The sequence below is a fragment of the Plecotus auritus genome (assembly GCF_963455305.1).
Source record: "Plecotus auritus genome assembly, chromosome: 3".
Classification (NCBI taxonomy): Eukaryota; Metazoa; Chordata; class Mammalia; order Chiroptera; family Vespertilionidae; genus Plecotus; species Plecotus auritus.
This window is the reverse complement of record NC_137772.1, coordinates 128,817,415-128,836,157: the sequence shown is the minus strand read 5'-3', so window position 1 is coordinate 128,836,157 and position 18,743 is coordinate 128,817,415. Positions and strand designations below refer to the sequence as shown.

The 18,743-nt window shown below is 41.7% G+C and overlaps 1 protein-coding gene across 1 annotated transcript in view; it reads right to left on the bottom strand.

Annotated features, from left to right (window-relative positions):
• Positions 1-5,297: 5,297 nt before the first annotated feature.
• Positions 5,298-18,743, bottom strand: part of C1QTNF9 (C1q and TNF related 9) — a 33,496-nt gene continuing 20,050 nt past the window's right edge. Inside the window, exons 5-6 of the mRNA XM_080659650.1 lie at positions 7,862-7,924; positions 5,298-6,277 (exon numbers count right to left, since the gene is read on the bottom strand). Coding sequence (XP_080515776.1) covers positions 5,508-6,277; positions 7,862-7,924 — 833 coding nt within the window. The 3' untranslated portion in view covers positions 5,298-5,507. The remainder of the gene's footprint in view (positions 6,278-7,861; positions 7,925-18,743) is intronic.

Sequence of the window (18,743 nt, the reverse complement as noted above, 5' to 3'; positions counted from 1 at the left end):
TGCTGAGTTCATTTTGTACGTTTCAGAGATAAGTGTTTCTGAAGTAATTAGCCCTATGTACCATCCCTCCATCTTCAAACATTTTTTTTTTTAGTTTTAAAAAAACACTTCATTCTTATTTCCCAGCTTTCTTGACTCTCTTCTGTTTTCCTCCCTGATTTTCCCCCACAACCATATTAATATAGATATTTCCTCTAGATTCAGTCTTGGTATCTCAGTCAGCTTACCCTACACATTTTCTATATTGATCTTGTAAACCCACCAAGTATAAGCTATAGATGGTCCTAAAATATTTCTTGGCCTTGACTTTTCTCTACAACTTCAGATCTACTAGTACATCGCCAGTAGACAAAATTTAATTCTAGACCAAACTTAATTTTCCCCAAGATTTGATCTCTTTCTGTGTTTTTTTTTCTATCTCTGTTATGATGAGGGCAGAGATTTTATGTTTTGCTTATTATTTCATTTGCTAATGCCTAGCATAGTACTAGTGTATTGCACCAAATAAATGCTCAATAAATATTTAAATAATTGACTTTCCAAGATCACAGGTTTTGAAATTTATAATCATATTCTACTTTTCTTTATAAGCATCCATTACTCTTTGAATCACTTTTCTTGTTTTCTAGGCATTGCCTTCGGTCAGCTCCTCATTACTCTTACCTGGACTTTGTAGCAGTCTCCCAAGTGGTTTTACTCTATTTTATTTCTTTTATGTCTTGTCTATACTACCTGTTGTAACCACCACGTTTTAGTACAGTTCTGGTCATCGATTTAGCAAGTATTTCCTGAGCACATACTTTATGCTTGGGTCTGGTATAGATGTTAGCATAAAATGATATAGTAATCTTGTCTAACATCATCTTTCTGCATAAAAATCATCTTTGATTCTACAAGGAATCCTCCTTTCTCCTGTAATAATGGCATATCTGGCAGTAACATCTGAAATACGTTGCTCAGCCTGTGTTGGTGCCAAACAGCATGTGCGTGTGTGCGAGTTATCTCTGGATGGTTTAACAATAACAACACCAGCAGCGAATGAGGATTCCTTTTTCTCTGCAACCTCTCCAACACCTATTACTTGTCTTGTTGATAATAACCATTCCAACAGGTGTGAGGTACTGTATCTCACTGTAGTTTTGACTTGCATTTTCCTAATAGCTAGTGAAGTTGAACATCTTTTCATATAGCTGTTGGCCATTTGTATGTTTTCTTGAGAGAGGTGTTTGTTCAGGTCCTCTGACCATTTTTTAATTGGACTGTTTGCTTAGGGTTGAGTTGTATGAGTTCTTTATATATTTTGGATACTAACCCCTTATCGGAGCTGTTGTTTGCAAATATAATCTTCCATTTGGTTGGTTGCCTTTTTGTTTTGTTGTCAGTTTCTTTTGCTGTGCAGAAGCTTTTTAGTTTGATATAGTCCCATTGACTTATTTTTGCCTGTACTTCCCTTGCCTTTTGGGACAAATTCATAAAATTCTCTCTAAGACCAAGGTCCATAATTTACTACCTATATTTTTTTCCATGTAATTTTTTGTTTCAGGTCTTATATTTAGGTCTCTGACCAGGAATCAAACCAGCAACCCTTCAGTGCATGGGACAACACAAACCAACTGAGCCACAAGACGGTTTTTATACCAGGGTACCCAAATGTTTATAATGCAAACGCTTAACCCTAAAAGCGCCCTCAGTGGATGATGATGAACTTGTGCTAAGTTAACAAGTTGTCTCGTGTCTCAGAGAGCCTGTCATAGTTCAACTTTTTAAACTTGCAGTCCAGATTCACAGCCAATCAATGAGAAATAATTCCAAATGGCAGATTAGACCCTACACCAATCCTGGTCAAAGTTATCTTCTTAAATATCTTTAAAACTTATTTTACATCTCTTCTACATTTGCCCTATAAAAATTATTTAAAAAAAACTTGTAGCCTATGTTTCGGTCATAAGTTGTACTTTTTTTCTTTATGCTTATCTCAGTCTATAAAGTTGTAGTCTTAAATAGAAGGGGGTCAGCACATGTATTCCCCTGTTGGCTCTATAACAAAACTTCATTTTACACAGGGGAACAATAGATTGGATTATTATAATATTTTTAAAGCCGAAGAATAAAAACACTCTGGCTAAATAAGTAAGAAAAATGATCAGTTAGCCATTTTGCAGCTGGACAGAGCATGAGACAAGCTCCCAACCTGGGGTGCAAAATTTAAGGAGGCACCCACTCTTGGGGGCCATGTGAATGAGTGACCTAAGAGTGAGTGCCTCCTTAAATTTTACACCCTGGGTGTCTCACCTGCTTCACTCTAGTTCTGGCCCTGTCCTGGAAGAAACATATATTAAGGAAGGCCAATAAAATACCTATAAGTAGAAATTATTTCTAAAATATTCCCTAGCCAGACATTAAATTTTTAGTAATTTCATCTATAAACATGCTGACTGCTTATAATGATAATTCAGAAAAGTCCCACTCTCCTGGAGAATGACGATAACACCATAACCACATTCACTTGGTTGGAGTATGGATAGAACGGCTGTAAGTCCCAATTTCAAGTGATACATCCTGTCAGACAACTCATCCCAACCTGTGATTTAGAAAATTCTGTAGCTAGAATATGCACCGAGCTTGCATCCTTTTGCTTTTACATTACTTGCTCTCTAATAGAAAGGTGTACTGAGTTAACTTGTGAGGATTGAAGCCACTATTGCACGATAGGAGGCTGGGGCACAGCAAGGCTAAAAAACGCACACAATTCAAATTCCTTTGTCATGGCTAGAACAACAACCCATATTGCAACTCTGTCTTGGGCTGTTCCACTATAATTATGCTGCCACTCTCCTTGGACCACAGCCCACTCAAAGTTCTTTTAGAAGAAACTGGTAGTAACAACAACAACAAAATCTGCATCAAACTGGCTTAAGCAAACAGAGAATTGTTGGTTCACACAACAAAATATTCCAGGAGTATTCTACCTTCATGTTCAGCTGGATTTAGGGCCCTAAACAATGTTCTCATGACTGGGTTCTCTCCAGCTGTTTGGCTTGCTCCTCCCGCTCTATAGGCCAGCACAATGGCTGCCAGCTAACCCTCTAACTTCATCTGAGAAAGGTCTTGCCATTTTTCCCAGTTCAGATGGCATCTCCTTGGCTCTGACTGGATCAAGTGCCATCTTGGACATTGTCATCACGGCTTGAAGGAGGTGCTGTTCTGATTAGCCAAGCCTGAGTCCACTGTTCCTCTCACCCCCAGTGTAGAGCCTACAAAATCTGAAAGATGGGGCCTAAGCGTGGACATTGGGCTACTTTCGTCAGAAGAAAGGGAAGTGAATGGTACACATCTGAACGGGAAATGTTGGCTGTAGGCAAGTTTCTCTTTTACTCCACTCTCTTAGTAAATTCAACTCTATTTTCCAATTCAAACTGTAACTCTCGTGTCTCTGTCCAATAGCCATTTTCTCTTGTGTAGCTCATTTAACATTTTAGAAGGTAAATAGTGAAAAAAAAAATTCAATGGGAATTGCCCTGCTGGGTTTCAGACTTGTTTGATACCAATGACTCCCTTTTTCCTTCCTATTTCTCCCACTGGATGGAGCCTCTATCCTATGTCTGCCTCATCATTGTTTTTGAAAGCATGTAACTTGCTGTCTGGTTTCACAGGTTCACAGATAGAGAAGAACTTTGCCCCACGGTGATTAACACAATAGATCTCATCTGTAACTAACTTAAATGATTAAGATAATAAGACTTGGAACTTTGAGTTGAGGATATTTAGATGAAATTTTTGGACTTAGAGTTGATGTTGAAATTGTTAAGATTTTTGGGGATGTTGGGATGGGATAAATGTATTCAGCATGTGGGAAGGACATGAATTTGAGGGGACCAGGGGACAGACTGTTATGGGTTGAATCGCGTCTCCCCAAAAAACACGAAGTCGTAACCCTTGGTGTCTGTAAATATGACCTTATTTGGAATAGGGTATTTGCATATATAATCAGATTAATATTGTAGTAGGCAGTTAGGTAGGCATGGGTAGAGCAGGAATGATGGGCCAGGTGCAGAGGGTCACCAGGATGGAGAGCCCCAGGAGCCTAGCAATGGGCAAAACTACAAGCCCTTGCATGACCATTCCCTTAAGCATTAACCCCTGGAGATGACATTTAGGCTTCAGCTGTGTTGCAGCTCCAGGCCCAGAGAAATAGCAAAATCAGATGGAGCAACACCGTGGCTGACATCAGGACTAGCTGCAATGACTAATGACCCCCTCCCCTCGGGCCGATCAATCAGTGGAGACCGTGAGGGGGTACATCTGGAAAGCTGGTGAATATTCTATTGATATTCTTCCCTGAGACCTCAAATAAAAGCTCTCAGGATGAAGAACCTAGCACTGCTCTCTGGAGCACACCCATGCCTTTCCACACCCTTTTTTCTCCCTAGGGTCTCTCTCTCTCTCCCCTAAGATTCACAAGGGCCCTTCTTTTGCTGTAACTTGTTTCCTTCTACAGCTCACTTCTTCTACCCCTGTGACTTTCTAAATAAACTTTCTCTTATAGTTTTAGCCTTGGCTCTGCATTCCTTCTTAGCTAGAAATCAAGTACCGAGGTTGCTAAACCGAGGTTAACTAACACCTGGTGCCATTTTCCGCTGATAACTAGATGATACCATACTGGAGGAGTGTTGGCCCTAATCCTATATAATTGGTGTCTTTATAAAAAGAGGGAGATTTGTACACAGACAAATGAGTGAAGATGGCCATGTAAAGTCAGAGATAAAGCTCAGAGTGATGCTGCCACAAGCCAAGAAATGTCTAGGATTTCTAGAAACTGGAAACAGCAAGGAAGGATCCTTCCCTGGAGGCTTTATAAAGAACTGGCCCTGCCAACACCTTGATTTTGCATTTCTAGCCTCTGGAACTGTGAGAATAAATTTCTGCTGTTTTAAGCCACTCAGGTTGTGGTACTTTGTTATGGCGATCCTAGGAAAGTAATACAGATTCAAGTCTGGCAAATGGTTTACTAAGCAACTATTTGTTGAACTGAATGGCAATTCAAACCTAAGTTAGAACACTCTGAGTGAAGTGTTGTGCCCGTTTCTGGGGTATCTCATTGTCACCAGCTTAAAACTCTTATTAGGCACTAAATGGAGAAAGCAGTTTCCTTTCTCCCTGCTGTCCTCAGAAATACAGATGAGAGACCAATCATAAAATGGCTCCTTTGAGCCCTAAAATGATATCAAAACATTCCACAAGAAATGCACACACAAAGCATTCTTCAGATAATGAAAATAATGAAAAATATCAAAATTACAATAAAAAATGCAGGTGTTTAAAATTTTACTCTAAGAAAGATAGTAAATTACATAGAATTGGTTTGAAGAATAACGCTTCTATTTTTACCTTTTATGATAATTACAATACTGAGAGTAATTAATATAGAAAAATCATCTATTGTATCTTCACAGAGCTACTAGTAAATCTGATGGATGGCAAGGCAGATTTAGAAACACTCTCCATCATTAGCTGCTGAACAAAAGGAAGCCTGTGAAAGTTGTGTCATCATCCTCATCCGCAAACAGGCCGTTAAACCTCTCCCCTCCGGACACCTGCAGCCACACCTCGTCCCCCAGCTTCAGCGGCAGCACAGTGCCGCCAGAGGCCTGGTCCTCAGAGCTCATGTAACTGTCCTTCGTGTGCAGTATTTTTACCCCATTTTTGACCAAAGATACCTGCACATTCCTGGAGAAAACAGTGATGTGGTAGGTGAAGTAATAGACCCCGGCAATGTGGCAAGTAAATTTTCCCGTAGCTATATCATAGTGGTTGAATTCGTTATACAAGATCCTGTCAAATTTAATGGGCACGTCTGAGGAAGGAAACTTGCTCAGCACAGTGAGCCCCATAGTGAAAGCACTTTTTGGCAAGACTGGAGTCTCACCAATTTTTCCTTTTTCTCCTCGATCCCCTTTCCAGCCTCTCATTCCCCGGGCTCCTGGCTCACCTTGAGGTCCCAAGGGCCCAGCATCTCCCTTGGGACCAGGCTTTCCAAGGGGGCCCATGGGGCCCTGCAAACCAGTTGGGCCCACAGGTCCACTGTTGCCCTTTAGCCCTGCTGGGCCAATGGGACCCACATCACCTTTCTCCCCCTTTTGCCCTTGAGGACCAGTCTCTCCTCTGAGGCCTTTCTCCCCCATAGGGCCAACAAATCCCTTTGGCCCATGTTTCCCTGGGGGTCCTCTGGAGCCTGGATCTCCTTTGATGCCTTTTGTTTCAACTCTTCCATCTGCTCCTGGGTAGAGAGAGAGAGAACCAAGGAAAAAGTGATTATGAAACGTTACCTGTTAAAACAACTGGTTTTTCTACTATTGAGTATACACGTGTGATAAAACAGTGTACAGGTTTAGCATATACTCAGGGTTTGAAAATCCATGCATTCTTAAATCGCATGTGTGCACACACACCCACACAAAACACTACTGAACTAGTGTCAGGGCTCTCATCACAAGGTACAACTCTTTACCATCTATTTGACTGCTAAACAATGCCGATCCTTGAGGAAACGTCTTTGGAATTAGCTCAAGTTACGTTCAGGAAACTGACACTCAGTTATGTGATGCCCCCTGAAAAGCTCCTCATGGAAGTGAGCATTCACTGCGCTCTACTGCCCAGCCCAGCCTGTCCGTTGTGCCAAATACATTGCGCTACTTGTCAATATGCATAATAGCTCCGTGCTTCCAGGTTCCTTCGCCTTGACTGGCGAGCAGTGGTTATGAGCATGGACTCTGAAGTTAAAGCCATAATTCAATCCTCTCTCCACCACTTACGCACAGTGGGATGTTAGCCAAGCTGACTAGCCACCTCTGTTTCCTCCTCTGTAATATTGGGATAATAATATTACTTCATTTGCCAGCTGTTGTATTGAGTCAATACATGAAAAGTACTTAGAACAACCTCGCACAAAGTGAACATTATATGTTAGCCATTATGACTATTCTCCATCCCCATCAGTCACAATTGCCAAGGTTCCTCCCTTCCTTTCAGGGCCCAATTCAATGCCACCTTCTCCATGTAGAGGCACTGAGTCAAAATCTAGTGTCATTCCTCAGTGCTCATGCACTAACTGAGGCTGCAGCGAGCTATGATCAAAGGCCAAATCCAGTGTCCTGTCTGATTCTACTTAATTATTTATTTATTTATTTATTTATTTAATATTTTTATTGACTTCAGAGAGGAAGGGAGAGTGAGAGGGATAGAAACATCAATGATGAGACAGAATCATTGATCGGCTGCCTCCTGCATGCCCCTTACTGGGGATCAAGTCCGCAACCGGGGCATGTGCCCTTGACCAGAATCAAATCTAGGACCCTTCAGTCTACAGGCCAACGCTCTATCCTCTGAGCCAACCAGGTAGGGCCTGTCTGATTTTATATGGCCCACAGCTAAGAATAATTTACATTTTTAAGTAGTCACAAATAACATTCCACAATACATGAAAAGTATATAAAACTCAGATTTCATTTTTTATAAATAGAGTTTCCCAGAAGCACTTCCCCACTTATATAAGTAGAAACTACAGCTGCTTTTCATACAATGGCAGAGTTAAGTGGTAGTGACAGAAACCGTATGGACGACAAAGCTGAAAATACTATCTGGCCCTTTGCAGAAAAGTTTGCTGATCTCTGCACTGAATTATGAGCTTCTGTGTCTCCCACACATGCCCTGACTAGGTCCAAGGGCAAGAACTGTTACCTTTATTGTTGGGTCATTCCCACAGCCTAGTAAAGTACTTGTCCTTGGAAAGAACTTAATAATTACTGATAAATCATTAATGGTTCAGAATTAGAGCATGGTAAAATGGAACACGATTTCTGACCTTGTTCTCCTTTCTGTCCGTGCATTCCATCTTTCCCTGGACCACCAGGATGTCCTGGTTCTCCTAAGTGGAAAAGAGAAAAAAAAGACAAGAGTTGAATTTCCACTTTTCCTAGATATCAATCTCAATCAGTGATGTAGACTGGAGAGAGGCAGATGTGAGGGAGCAGTAAGGGTGCTGAGTTGTGGAAAAGAAGTGAATTATTATAAAATGAATTGGACTTCTCAAGCACTCAGCTCCAAAAGGCAGGACAAAAAGGGAGCATGTGCACAGATAATCACAATCGTGTTTTCTCATGTGAGGAGCATTCAGGATGTGATAAAATGTCTGAGGCACCCTGGCTGGTGTGGCTTGGTTGGTTGGAGCTTTGTCCCATACATCAAATATGGCAGGTTCGATTCCCGGTCATGAGGCAACCGATAGATGTTTCTCTCTCACATCAATATTACTCGTTCTCTCTCCCTTCCTTTCTCTAAACAATAATTTTTAAAAATGTCAGAGGCATTGGGTGACTTTCTCACTTCTCTTTTTCTTTATTTCCTTTTATGTTTTGAATTGAACATTTTATTTTTCATTTATGGTTTACATTTAAAATTATTTTGTATTAGTTTTAGGTGTACAGCATAGTGGTTAATCATATACTTTACAAAGTGTTCTTCCAATATTTTCAGTACCCACTGGGCACCATACATAGTTATTACAATACTAGTGGCCCGGTGCACGAAATTCGTGCACATTAAAAGGGGATTAATTAGAGGAAATAATTTAATATTGCTATTTGCTCTTTCTCTATAATAGAAGTGTCAGAGATGAAAGAAAATTAGTAAAATGTATATGAAAACGTTCCTCCTGTCAGAGTCTGGGGCACACCACGGGACCCAGAGTCAAGTCCCCGCCCACCCACATTCGCCTCAAAATCGCATGAGATCCAGACCCGGCCGCCCACCCCCCCCCCCATTGGGCTAATCCAGACCCGGCCATTCCCACCCTTGTCAAGCCCCACTGGGCAGGGGACGTAGCCTCAGGTCCCCTGGCCCGGTGCCAGGACGGGGGGCATGGCCTGAGGTCCCCCAGCCCAGACCGGGGGGGGGGCATGCCTTGAGGTCCCCTGTCAAGCCCTGCCAGGTGTGGGACATGGCCTGAGATCTTCTGTCAAGCCCCGCTGGGTGGGGGGCATGGCCTGAGGTCCCCCGTCAAGCCCTGCCAGGCAGGGGTGCGCAGCCTCAGGTCCCCCGGCCCAGCACCGGGAGGAGGGCACAGCCTTAGGTTCCCTGTCAAGCACCACTAGCAGGGGTGTGCAGCCTCAGGTCCCCTGTCAAGCCCCGCTGGGCGGGAGGCGCAGCCTGAGTTCCCCCGACCCAGCACTGGGGGTGCACCTTGAGGTCCCCCGTCAAGCCTCACTGGGTGGGGAGCACGGCCTGAGGTCTCCTGTCAAGCCCCGCCAGGCAGAAGGACACAGCCTCAGGTCCCCTGGCCTGGTGCTGGGGCGGAGGGTGCGGCCTGAGGTCTCCCAGCCTGGTGCCAAGGGTGGGAGGCGCAGTCTGAGGTCCCCTGTCAAGCCCCACCTGATGGGGAGCATGGCCTGAGGTCCCCCGGCCTGGCGCTGGGGCAGGGGGAACAGCCTGAGGTCCCTTAGCCCAGCACCAGGACAGGAAGCACACCTTGAGGCCCCCCATCAAGCCCCGCCGGGTGGAAGTCGCAGTCTGAGGTCCCCTGTCAAGCCCTGCCAGGCGGGGAGCACGGCCTGAGGTCCCCTGTCAAGCCCCATGGGGGTGGGGGAGGGCATAGCCTCAGGTCCCTGCTGATTGCTCGTTAAGGCTTCTTATGGGAACTTGGCCTCAGCTGTGGGTGTAGCCATCTTTGTGACAGAGTGATGGTTAATTAGCATATTCCCTCTTTATTAGATAGGATTATTGACTATATTCCCTATGCTCTACTTTACATCCTGGTGAGTATTTTGTAATTACCACTTTATACTGCTGCTGCTTCTTTTTTTTGGTTAATCCTCACCAGAGGATATTTTTCCCCATTGCTTTTTAAAGAGAGTGGAAGGGAGAGGAGGGATGAGAAAGAAAGAGTGAGAGAGAGAAACATCAATATGAGAGAGACACATTGATTGGTTGGTCTCCCACACATGCCCTGACTAGGACCAAGGATGAACCTGAAACCCTGATACGTGCCCTTGACCAGGAATTGAACTGGAGACTCAGCTGCATAGGCCACTGCTCTAACTATTGGCTACACCAGTCAGAACCAAATTTATACTTCTTAATTCCTTCACATTTTTTTACCCAGTTCTCAAATCCCATCCCCCTCTGGCAACCATTAGTCTGTTCTGCGTCAATGAGTCTGTTTCAATTTTGTTTGTTCATTTATTTTTCTTCTTTAGATTCCACATATAAGTGAAATCATATGGTATTTGTCCTTCTCTGACTGACTTATTTTACTTAGCATAATACCCTCTAGGTTCATCTGTCCCAAATGGTAAGATTTTATTCTTTTATATGACCCGGTAATATTCCATTTTATATATGTACCACAACTATTTTTACCCACCAGTCTATTGATTGACACTTGGTTTAATTTCATAACTTGGCTATTGTAAACAATGCTGCAATAAACATAGGGGTGTATATACTAGCATTCTTTCAAATTAGTGTTGTGGATTTCTTCAAATATATATACACTGAGTGGCCAGATTATTATGATCCCTGAATGCATAATAATCTGGCCACTCAGTGTATATCCTATATAATAAAAGGCCGATATGCAAATTGTCCCCTCAACCAGGAGTTCGACCAGCAGGCAGGCCGGCGAACCGCCATGTCCCCTCCCCCTGGCCAGGCTGGCCGGACCCCACCCATGCACAAATTCATGCACTGGGCCTCTAAAATACATATATATATATATATATATATATATATATATATATATATATATATATATATATAAAATACATATATATATATATATATATATATATATATATATATATATATATTAGAGGCCCGGTGCACGAAATTCGTGCATGGGGGAGGGGAGTGTCCCTCAGCCCAGCCTGCACCCTCTCTAATCTGGGATTCCTCTCACAATCCAGGACTGCTGGCTCCCAACTGCTCTCCTGCCTGCCTTCCTCATTACCCCTAACCGCTTCTGCCTGCCAACCTGATCACCCCCTAACCACTCCCCTGACAGCCTGATTGATGCCTAACTGCTCTCCTGCCAGCCTGTTTGCCCCTAACTGCCCTCCCCTGCAGGCCTGGTCACCCCTAACTGCCCTCCCCTGCAGGCCTGGGTCCCCCCCAACTGCTCTCCCCTGCAGGCCTGGTCCCCTCCAACTGCTCTCCCTTGCAGGCCTGGTTTCCCCCAACTGCTCTCCCCTGCAGGCCTGGGTCCCTCCCAACTGCCTTTCCCTGCAGACCTGGTCGCCCCCAACTTCCCTCCTCTGCCGGCTTGGTCACCCCTAACTGCCCTCCCCTGCAGGCTTGATCACCACCAACTGCCCTCCCTTGCAGGCCTGGTCACTCCCAACTGCCCTCCCCTGCTGGCCATCTTGTGGTGGCCATCTTGTGTCCACATGGGGGCAGGATCTTTGACCACATGGGGGCAGCCATCTTGTGTGTTGGAGTGATGGTCAATCTGCATATTACTCTTTTATTAGATAGGATAGAGGCCTGGTGCACAGGTGTGGGCCAGCTGGTTTGCCCTGAAGGGTGTCCCGGATCAGGGTGGGGGTTCCCTTGGGGCGTGGGGTGACCTGGGCGAGGGGCCTGTGGTGGTTTGCAGGCCGGCCACACCCCCTGGCAACCCAAGCGGAGGCCCTGGTATCTGGGGTTTATTTATCTTCTACAATTGAAACTTTGTAGCCTGGAGCAGAGCCAAGACTTCTGCTTGCTCAGTGGTGGCAGCCATTTCTATTGGGATTTATGTATCTTCTGTAATTGAAACTTTGTAGCCTTGAGTGGAGGCCTAGGCCGGCAAGGGCAGGTGGAAAGCTTGGCTTCCTCCATTGCTGGGGAAACCCAAGCGTCCCTCCTGTTCTTTGTGGCTGTAGCCATCTTGGTTGGGTTTATTTGCATATTCACTCCTGATTGGCTGGTGGGCATGGCGTGTGGGTGTAGCGTGGTGATCGTTAATTTGCATATTACTCTTTTATTAGATAGGATATATATATATATACACACACACTGAGTGGCCAGATTATTATGCATTCAGAGATCATAATAATCTGGCCACTCAGTGTATATCTAGAAGTGGAATCACTGAGTCATATGCAGCTTCATTTTTAATTTTTGAGGACCCTCCATACTATTTTCCATAGTGGCTGTACCAATCTGCATTTCCACCAACACTGCACAAGGGTTCCCTTTTCTCCAAATCCTCACCATCACTTATTATTTGTGGATTTATTGATGACAGCCATTCTGATAGGTATGAGGGGATATCTTACTGTGGTTTTAAGTTGCATTTCTCTGATGATGAGTGACACTAAGAATCTTTTCATATGTCTGTTGGCCATCTGTATGCCCACTTAGGAAAATTATCTATTCCGGTCCTCTGCCCATATTTTTAACTAGGTTGTTTGACTCTGGTGTTGAGTTATATTAGTTCTTTATACATTTTGGATATTAACCCCTTATCAAATGTATCATTGGTGAGTATCTTCACCCATTTAATAGGTTGTTTTTATGTTTTGTTGATAGTTTTCTTTGCTGTGCAAAACTGTTTAGTTTGATGTAGTCCCTTTTGTTAATTTTTTTTAAAAAAAAATTTTCTTGATTTTAGAGAGGAAGGGAAAGGAAGAGATAGAAATATCAATGATGAGAGAGAATCATTGATTGGCTGCTTCCTGCATGCCCCACACTGGGGATCAAGCCCGTAACCCGGGCATGTGCCCTGACCAGGAATCAAACCATGACCTCCTGGTTCATAGGTCAATGCTCAACCATTGAGCCCACTGGCTGGGCCCATTTGTTTTTTGTTTGTTTCCCTTGCCTGAGGAAAACATATCAGAAAAAAGTATTACTAGGAGAAATGTCAGAGATTTTACTGCCTATGATTTATTCTAGGAGTTTTATGGTTCTGAGTCTTACATTTAAGTATTTAATCCATTTTGATTTTATTCTTGTATATGGTGTAGAAGGTAGTCTAGTTTCATTTTTTTTGCATGTATCTGTCCAATTTTCCCTGTAACACTATTTACTAAATAGATAGTCTTTTTCCCATTGTATGTTCTTGCCTCCTTTGTCAAATATTAATTGACCATATGGTGTGGGTTTATATCTGGGCTCTCTATTCTATTCCATTGAACTATTGTATTTATGCCAGTATTATGCTGTTTTCATCACTATGGTCTTATAGTATTGTTTGATATTAGGTAGCATGACACCTTCACTTCGTTCTGTTTCAAGATTACTGTGGCTATTCAGGGCTTTTTGTGATTCCATATAAATTTTTGCATTATTTGTTTTAGTTCTGTGAATTATGTCATTTGTACCTTGATAGAAATTGCATTGAATCTATCTGTAGATTGCTTTGGGTAACATGGGCATTTTAATGATCTTAATTCTTCTTATCTATTTACATGGCATATGATTCCATTTATTTGTATGTTCTTCAATTTTTTTCTTCAGCATATTATAATTTTCTGAGTGCAGGTCTTTTATCTCCTTGATTAAATTTATTTCTAGGTATTTTTGATTCAATTATAAGTGGGATTGTTTTCTTTCTTCCTCTTTTTGAGGGTTCATTAGTGGTATATAAAAATGCAATTGATTTCTGAATGTTTATTTTGTATCTTGGTACTTTACTGAATTTATCAGTTCCAATAGGTTTTGTTTTTTGTGGGGTTTTTTTTTTGTAGAATCTGTAGGGTTCTCTATATACAGTATGATGTCATATGCAAATAATGACAGTTTTACTTCTTCGTTTCCAATTTGGATGCCTTTTATTTCTTCTTCTTGTCTAATTTCTGTGGCTAAGACTTTCCGGTACTATGTTGAATAAGAGGGGTGAAAGTGGACATCCCTTTCTTATTCCTAATCTTAAGGAAAACACTTTGAATTTTTCCCATTTTATTTATGTGGTATAACACATTAATTGATTTGCAGATATTGTACCCACCTTGTATTCCAGGAATAAATCTCATTTGATCATGGTGTATGATCTTTTTAATGCTGGATCCAGTTTGCTAATATTTTGTGGAAGATTTTAGCATCTATGTTCATCAAGGATATTGGACTACAACTTTCTTTCTTTGTATTGTCTTTATCTGGTTTTAGAATTAGGATAATGATGGCCTCATAAATAAGCATGGAAGTTTTCTCTCCTCTTGAATTTTTTAGAATAATTTAAGAAGGGTGCATGTTAATTCTTGTTTGAATGTAGATAAAATCCACTTCTGAAGCCATCCAATCCAGGACTTTTGTTTGCTGGAAGATTTTTTTTATTACTACTTCAATTTCATTAGGTTTTCTGGTTTTTCCATTTCAATTCAGGTTTTCTGGTTCTTCCTGATTGAGTTTTGGAAGATTGTTAGGTTTCCAGAAATTTATCCATTTCGCCAAGTTTGTCCAATTTGTTGACATATAAAGGTTCATAATATTTTCTTATATTCCTTTGTATTTTTGCGGTGTCAGTGGCAATTTCTCCTCTTTTATTTATTACTAGAGGCCCGGTGCACAAATTCGTGCACCAGTGGGGTCCCTTGGTTTGGCCTGCAGGATCGGGCCAAAACGAGCTCTCTGAAATCCTCCGAGGGGTCCCGGATTGCGAGAGGGCACAGGCCAGGCCGAGGGACCCCACTGGTGCATGATCAGGGCCAGGAAGGGATGCGGGAGGTTGGCTACCCGAGGAGGAACCGCAGGAGGGCTCCAGGTCATGTCCAGCCCATCTCGCTCAGTCCTGATCGGCTGAACCCCAGCAGCAAGCTAATCTACCAGTCAGAGCATCTTCCCCCTGGTGGTCAGTGCATGTCATAGTAAGCGGTTGAGCGGCTTTAGCATATCATTAGCATATTATGCTTTGATTGGTTGAACAGATGACCAGACACTTAGCATATTAGGCTTTTATTATATAGGATTTTATTTATTTGGGTCCTCTTTCTTTCTTGAATAGTCTCGTTACAGTTTTATTCATCTTTGTTTATTTTTCCAATAAACCAGCTCTTTGTTTCATTGATCTTTTGTATTGTATTTTTAGACTCTATTTATTTCTGCTCTGATCTTTATTATTTCCTTCCTTCTATTCACTCTGGGCTTGGTTTGTGTTCTTTTTCTAATTCTTATACCTAGTTCACTTAAGTGTGAAGTTAGATTGTTTATTTGAGATTTTCTTGTTTCTTGAAGTAGGCCTGTAATGCTATGAATTTCTCTCTTAGGACTGCTTTTGCTATAGATTTTGTGTTTTTATTTTCATTTATTTCAAAATATCTTTTGATTTCTTCCTTGTTCTCATTGTTGACCCATTAATTATTTAGCAACATGTTATTTAGCCTCCAGGTGTTTGTGAGTTATTCAGGTGTGTGTTTTTTTCTTATAATTGTGGACAGAGAAGATGCTTGATATAATTTCAATCTTCTTAAATTTATTGAGACTGTTTTGTCTTCTAAATGTGGTCTTCACTAGAAAATGTTCCATGTGCACTTGAAAAGAATGTATATTATGCTGCTTTGGGATGAAATGCTCTAAAAATGTCAATTAAATCCATCTGGTCTAGTATGTCATCTAAGGCCTCTGTGTCCTTGTTGATTTTCTGTCTGGAAGATATATCCATTGATGTAAATGAAGTGTTAAAATCTATTTTGACAAAAAATCTCCTACTACAGCCATATTATTGTCAATCTTTCCCTTTATGTCCATCAAGATTTGTTTTATATATTTAGGTGCTCCTCTGTTGAGTGCATAAATGTTCACAAGGGTTATATTCTCTTGTTGGATTATTCCTTTTATCATTATTTAATGTATTTCTTTGTCTCTTATTATAGCCTTTGTTTTGTTTTTAATATATATATATATATTTTATTGATTTCAGATAGGAAGGGAGAAGAGAGATAGAAACATCAATGATGAGAGAGAATCATCAATCAGCTGCCTTCTGTACATCTCCTACTGGGGATCGAGTCCAAAACCCAGGCATGTGCCCTGACCAGGAATCAAACCCTGACCTCCTGGCTCATAGGTTGACACTCAACCACTGAGCCACTCTGGCTGGACTAGTCTTGGTTTTAAAGTTTATTTTGTCTTATATAAGTATTGTTACCCCATATTATTTTTGTTTCCATTTAATATCTTTTTTTATCCCTTTACTTTTAGTCTATGTATGTTTTTAATTCTGAGGTGGGTCTCTTTTAGATAGCGTACATATGGCTCTTGTTTTCTTATCCATTCAGCTACCCTGTGTCTTTTGATTAGAGCATTAAGCCATTTACATTTAAAGAGATTATTGATAGTTACATGTTTATTGACATTTTATTCTTTATAATAATATTCCTCTTTTTTTCTTTCTTCTTAAAGAAGTCCTTTTAATATTTCTTGTAATAGTGGTTTTGTACTAATACACCCCTTTAGCTTTTTCTTGTCTGGAAAGCTCTTTATTTCTTCTTCAATTTTAAATGCTAGTCTTACTACATAGAGTAGTCTTGATTTAAGTCTTTGTTTTTAATCACTTTGAATATTTTGAAACAATTCATTCTGTTCTCTATGGTAGGAGGCTTGAACAGGTAACACTCAGACTTGAAGGAGGAAGTGTTTCTGTTGAGAAATTAGCTGACAGTTTTATGGGAGCTCCCTTGTAGGAAACAACTGTCTTTCTCTTGCTGCTTTTAAGATCCTCTTTGTCTTTAACCTTTGCTATTTTAATTTTAATGAGTCTTAGTGTTGGCCTCTTTGGGTTCATCTTGTTTGGGATTCTTTGTATGTCCTGGACTTGTGTGTCTTTTTCCTCCTCAAGATTAGGAAAGTTTTCAGTCATTGTTTCTTCAAATAGGATCCAATCTTTTGCTCTCTCTCTTCTCCTTCTGGCATCCCTGTATTGCAAACGTTGTTACACTTCATTGTGTCGTATAGATCCTTTAAACTTATCCTCATTTTTAAAAATTCTTTTTTCTTTTTGCTGCTCTGATTAGGCGTTTTTGCTACCTGTCTTCCAAGTCACTGATTCAATCTCCACTTTATCTAATCTGCTGTTGATTTCATTTCAGATATTGTATTCTTCATTTTTACTAGTTCTTTTTATAGTTTTTGTGTAGTTTTTTATATGTTTACTACCTCTTTTTTTAAGTTCTTACTGAGCTCATCTATTATTCTTCTAGGTTCCTTGAGCATCCTTATAACTATTGTTTTGAACTCTGTGTCTGGTAGATTGCTTGCCTCCATTTCATTTAGTTATTTTCTGGGTATTTCTTCTATTCTTTCACTTTTAGCATTTTTTTTTTTTTTGGTAATTGTTTCTGTGCATTAGGTATATCTGCTATGCTTCCCAGTCTTGGTATGGATGCCCCATGTAGTAGGTGCCTTGTGGGCTCAGTGGTGCTGTCTCCCTGATCACCTAGGTGGTACGTGCTCCAAGAATATCCCTCTTGTGTGTTATGTGAAACTTGCTATAGTAGTTGAGTTTTGGTTGGTGTTGGTCACTCTGGGTGAGGTTGGTTCTTGCACTATCTATGACAATTTACTCCAACAACGGTTTATAAGCTCCTATGTGAGGACTGACCCCATGAAGAAGAATTTGCCTCAGAAGGGTCTGGTCCCTGCTGAGATGTCACTTTGGGTGTGCAGCTAATTGGCTCATGCTTTAATGTGGTCTGAATCCTGCCATTGGGTGTGTTGAAAGATGGCATCTGTAGGTGGTGTGGGAAAGGGACTCAGCACAGGGACCCTGGCAGCTGTTTCTTCAGTTCTCTTCCTGGGAGTCACACAAACTAGTCTGACCTCAAATGACTTCAGTCCACTCTGATCCATCCTCCCTCTGTTGGAGACCAGGGTGTGTGGTCATGAATTTTATTTGGTGCATTGTCTTTTTAAGAGAGGACCTGGGTTTCCAGCAGACTCCTATCTCTTCCTGGTAGATAGAATCCTCACTGATTTTCACAGCCAGATGTTATGTGATCTCCTCTGGTGCTCCTGGCTGGTTGAGATCCATGCTCCTCAGGAGGAACCTTTGAAACTGAGATATCCTTTCAGATTCTTGACCTTTTTTTGGCTTTCCCCTTCCTACCAGTCTCAATGTGGCTTCTTCTGTAAATCCTTGGTTATAAGACATGTTCAGCTTGTCTTCGTTGGTTTCTCAGGTTGATTGTTCTATAATTTAGTTGTAATTCCAGTTTGGACCTGGGAGGAGGTAAGTATAACTTCCACCTACTCTGCTGCCCACTTGGGTCTCCCTCCTCCTTTTCTATCACTTTTGTGGAGTGGAAGGTGTACTAGCCTACTGCAAAAACACAGATGACTATGGTTACACAACATGATTTGGGATAGAAGGGAGGGTTCTGGAAGGATCTCTCTAGTGCTTTAGAGTAATGGAAAATGTCACTGACAATTGGCATGGCAGACCCCATTAGGAACATCAAGTGAGTGAGGTTTTGCTGAACACACAGCAAATAAACCTGTTTATTCTGGAAACAGGTTTCCATGAGCTCCAACCCTCCATGTTGTAAGTTAAGGCATGGCAGTAGAAGAACGTACTAGGATGTGGTTCACTCCAGATGGCTTCCCCCATAGCAACAGACACCCCAGACCTCAGGTCCACGGACCCAGCTGTGGAGTGACAGGGACAGGGAGGGCCAGTTTCCTGGTCCTGACAAAGGACTGATATGGGCATATTTATATCAGTGATGTCTGGTCTCCTGGGATTTCAGGCAGACCCTGGATACTGGGGAGTCTCT